Here is a 1,833-nt window from a genome sequence, read left to right on the forward strand (position 1 = left end):
TTTTTGTATTTTTAGTAGAGACGAGGTTTCACCGTGTTAGCCAGGATGGTCTCTATCTCCTGACCTCGTGATCCGCCCGTCTCGGCCTCCCAAAGTGAACTTTTTTTTTTTTTTGAGATGGAGTCAGACTGTCACCCAGGCTGGAATGCAGTGGCGTGTCAGCTCACTGCAACCTCCCCCTCCTGGGTTCAAGTGATTCTCCTGCCTCAGCCTCCCAAGTAGCTGGAACTATAGGCGTGTGCCACCATGACCGCCTAATTTTTGTATTTTTAGTAGAGACAGGGTTTCACTATGTTGGCCAGGCTGGTCTCAAACTCCTGAGCTCAGGTAATCCACCCGCCTCAGCTTCCCAAAATGGTGGGATTATAGGCGTAAGCCACTGCGCCTGGCGATTTCACCATTTTTAAGTGTATCATTCAGCAGTGTTAAGTACATTCACATTGTGCAACCTCTGTATTTTTACTTAATAGAATTACGGATTTAAGTAGTAGCTTGTTACTGAATTTAATAAAAGTATTTGGAATTATTAATTGTCCTTTAACTTATATAAGATTTGTAATGCAGTTTAGATTATGCATTTTTGATAACTGCATAATAGGGTGTATTATTTAATAAATTATATATTTGAGCTTGGTTTGTACTCACGTCCTGCCCCCTTCTTTTTTAGTGCTTTTTTAGGACCAAAGGATATATTTCCTTACTCAGAAAATAAGGAAAAATATGGCAAACCAAATAAAAGAAAAGGTTTCAATGAAGGTTTATGGGAGATAGATAACAATCCAAAAGTGAAATTTTCAAGTCAACAGGTACGTCATTACATAAAATTTGGTATTACTTATTTAATCCTGGGGAATAATCACTATCCTGGCTGTAGGAAAATAAATACTAAAAGCCTTGTGAATTTCATATTAGCTTGTTGTGTTCTTATTTGTGACGTTGAACCTTGGACATTTTATATCAAAATGAATTGATGAAATCATTATTTTGTGTAAACAGATCTCAAGAAACTGGGAACTATTCAGTTATTTAACTCCTCCTGATTGAGGGTTTAATACATCATTGAATTTAAAGCTGTATGTACTATTATCCTAAATTTAGGTTTTGCAACTTACATGATGTGTGCTTTAATTTTCTTATTCTCTTTAATTAATTAATTAATTTTATTATTTTTTTTTTGAGATGGAGTTTCGCTCTTGTCACCGAGGCTGGAGTGCAATGGTGCAGTCTTGGCTCACTGCAACTTATGCCTCCTGGGTTCAAGTGATTCTCCTGCCTCAGCATCCCGAGTAGCTGGTTTACAGGTGCCCGCCACCACACCTGGCTAACTTTTTGTATTTTTAGTAGAGCCAGGATTTTGTCATGTTGGCCAGACTGGCCTCAAACTCCTGACTTCAGGTGATCCATCCGCCTCAGCCTCCCAAAGTGCTGGGATTACAGACATGAGCCACTGCACGCAGCCTTGAATTTCTAAATCCATAGGATTGTATTCAAATATGAACCTCAGGAGTTAAATTAATATGTGACAAATATAACACTGTGCAAATTATATTTATTGGTGTCAGCAGCCACCTTATACTTTCTTTTCTGTGTTTTTTTCCATGGGTCCAGAGCTTTTATTTACACGTGATACTAAATTTTCATGGAGTGGTTTGTCTTTATCCTATTTGTTTCATTTTTATCATACTACAGAAAACACTTGTTCTCTTTTCCTTTGTGCTGGTATTGATGGATTTAGGAAAAAAAAAATTTTTTTTTTTTTTTTTTTTGAGACGGAGTCTCGCTCTGTCACCAAAGCTGGAGTGTAGTGGCGCCATCTCAGCTCACTGCAAGCTC

General features: G+C 38.0%; 1 protein-coding gene across 2 annotated transcripts in view; it reads left to right on the forward strand.

Annotated features, from left to right (window-relative positions):
• The window catches only part of PSIP1 (PC4 and SFRS1 interacting protein 1), a 48,332-nt gene that overhangs the window by 19,756 nt on the left and 26,743 nt on the right, over nucleotides 1-1,833 (forward strand). For both annotated transcript variants that reach the window (XM_011930382.1, XM_011930383.1), the window contains exon 3: nucleotides 668-806. In XM_011930382.1, coding sequence (XP_011785772.1) covers nucleotides 668-806 — 139 coding nt within the window. The remainder of the gene's footprint in view (nucleotides 1-667; nucleotides 807-1,833) is intronic.

This window comes from Colobus angolensis, unplaced genomic scaffold (assembly GCF_000951035.1).
Source record: "Colobus angolensis palliatus isolate OR3802 unplaced genomic scaffold, Cang.pa_1.0 Scaffold86, whole genome shotgun sequence".
In the NCBI taxonomy this organism is placed as follows: Eukaryota; Metazoa; Chordata; class Mammalia; order Primates; family Cercopithecidae; genus Colobus; species Colobus angolensis.